Source organism: Rhincodon typus, chromosome 1, assembly GCF_021869965.1.
Source record: "Rhincodon typus isolate 14 chromosome 1, sRhiTyp1.1, whole genome shotgun sequence".
Classification (NCBI taxonomy): Eukaryota; Metazoa; Chordata; class Chondrichthyes; order Orectolobiformes; family Rhincodontidae; genus Rhincodon; species Rhincodon typus.
This window is the reverse complement of record NC_063332.1, coordinates 124,160,971-124,163,579: the sequence shown is the minus strand read 5'-3', so window position 1 is coordinate 124,163,579 and position 2,609 is coordinate 124,160,971. Positions and strand designations below refer to the sequence as shown.

At 37.1% G+C, this 2,609-nt stretch overlaps 1 protein-coding gene across 1 annotated transcript in view; it reads left to right on the top strand.

Moving 5' to 3' along the window:
* Positions 1–524, top strand: part of tmem192 (transmembrane protein 192) — a 31,162-nt gene extending 30,638 nt beyond the window's left edge. The window contains exon 4 of the mRNA XM_020517026.2: positions 259–524. Within this exon, the coding sequence (XP_020372615.2) occupies positions 259–509 (251 nt within the window). The 3' untranslated portion in view covers positions 510–524. The remainder of the gene's footprint in view (positions 1–258) is intronic.
* Positions 525–2,609: the final 2,085 nt, after the last annotated feature.

Below are 2,609 nucleotides of genomic sequence, written 5' to 3'. Positions count from 1 at the left end.
GTTGAAGGGTCTAGGCCCGAAACATCAGCCTTTCTGCTCCTATGATGCTGCTTGGCCTGCTGTGTTCATCCAGCTCTACACCTTGTTATCTGGGTAATTTGTTCAGATTTGATTTAATATCCTCATGCAGTACAGCTTTGAAATTCATGTAATTTTTTCTTCTATTTCTTAATAGGTATATATTTGGAAATCAAATCTCTCTTCAAGATCCTATGGAAAGAATTGTCAATTAATTTTCTTGTTCTTTTTCTTTTTGAGGAAATGCAACATTCTTAGTACTTTTTGTGCTGATGCAGCTTGAACTGGAAACTCTGGTGATATACTTCATTCTTGGAGTCCTGACAGTGGAGCTTTTCTTTTCTTCAGTATGCCTCATCATTTACACAGGTGAGGGGAAAGAAAAGAAACCAGCATTCCCCGCTGAGTACTCGGAGGCAATGCAATTCAATTGGTATTACAACAGATTTCACGCACTTGTATTTACACATGAACAGTTCCCACCATTCTAGGTTTCAGTTGGTAGGTTTTAAAAATTAAAAAATGCAAGTGAAGTGAACACTTCTTACGTTTGAGAGCTACACATTTAACAAGATAATATTAGCAATCAAGTTTGGTAAAGTGATTTAATTTTGATTGTTGCACAGAAATATCTTTTTCCTCCCAAACCAAGGTTTTAAATTTGAGGTTAGATTAGACAGATGTTGCTTCATGGGGAAACAAAAGCGCCCTAAGATCACTGGAAGCTCACTGAATATTTAGAAAATTATTAATTGGCCATAGAACTGTACACCTTGGTTCTTGTTACGCACATTTATAACTCCACCTAACTGACCTGAGTAAATGTCCAGAGTATCAAATAAACATTATCTCTGTCTACAGGCATGCTGCAGAGGGCTGAGTTGATAGTGTAAGTAACATCAGCAACTGCCTAATGAGAGCAGTCTTCAGGAGTAAGAATTTATACTTTGTGACATTAGGTTTTAAACGTAATTTCAACTATATTAATGTTGGGAGTAAAATTCTCAAGGAAATGGAATTAGTAAAATTGAATAAGTGACACTTTTTGTTTTGCTTATGTTGGAGTCAATATTTTTGTGTGGACTTTATTGCAATACTGTAATATCTCCAGATGGCCTTCCCCCTATAGTTTGTTTTTTTTTTTAACCCACACCCAAATTTGGAATCCACACATTTCTGTCCTGCCTTCTGTTATAACATCTTGGAGGGCGTGGGCAGGTATGCTCATCAGTGGACAGCATCATCCAAAAATAAGACCAGTTTCCCCTTGTACACAGCAGATACCCACCTCTTTCTCAGCATCACCTGTGACTCCTGTACTTCTTCATCAGGTTGCTCCTTCAAATTGGAGGAAATTTACCCCTGCCCCCATCCAATTAAATGTTGGGAAGACTAAAATCATTGTTTTTCAGTTCTTGTTCCCTAGCTACTGAATCCAACGTGAAACCCTGGCAACAGTCATGTTCAACCTCGAGCAATTAATAAACTTAGTGTCATGCTTAACTTCAGTGTGACTTCCGATCTTGTATCCGTACCTTCACTAAGACTCTGTCTGTCTGTCTGTCTGTCTCCTTCCATATCCGTATATCGGCTTTTTTCTGTCGGCTGTTAAAATCCTCATTCATTACTTTGTTACCTCGAGGGCTTGACTATTTTAGTGCACTCCTTTAATTCTGACCTGCTGTGCATTTCATGGTAACTATTACCTCAACTGCAGGCCCTTGAATTCCCTCCCTAAATCTCTAATCCTTTTTAAGGCATTCCTTTTAAAACTTTTGGCCATCTGCCCTAATATCTCCATATGTAGTTTGATTTAAAACGTTTGCTTTATAACACTCCTGTGAAATGCCTTGTTGGCTAGTAACCATCTATGACTAAACTGATTTTACTCTGAGTCTTTCTTATGGTCATGGCTTCACTTTTTATCCTTAGAAATTTGCAAATTGCCCAAAAGTTATATATAAATACTGCTTTAAATAACATCCAATAAATTATTTATTAGTTTGTATAATCATGTTTAGAGATTTGGAATTTCACACTCTCTCTTTCTTTTTCAGTTTAAAATGCATTCATAAAACAAAATACCCAAATTAAAGATTGTGGCTCTTTATATTAAGTTCTAGAATTTTGTACAAATGCAGAAATAAAACCAATAAGGGAAAACATGTTGGCTTAGCTTGGCTTGCCATGCCAACAAGAGTCAATTATAGTTCAATTTAATCTGCAAATTAGTCATTTTAGCACCAGCTTTTATGCTTGTGGTGTGTAGCTACAGCTAAGTGGTAGTTGTTCTGTATCTGATGTGATGTTTGGATTTCAGCTGCTTCAGACCACCAAGAAGTGACCATGGTGGTCTCCAATTACTTTACAATTTTTTGCCCTATTTTGAAGCTTGTAGTTTATTGCAAGGATCTCCTTTTGAAAATGCTGTTTTATTTATTGACCTTACAATTGTTCTTTTGAAGCCAGTGGTGTGTCTCATTTACGTTGCTCGCAGTACTGGTTTTTACAGAACATGTTGGTTAAGTCGCTGGTAGGAAGAGCAAATTTCTGGCAGTACACTTAACTAGCCGTTTTCAGCAAGCACCCTC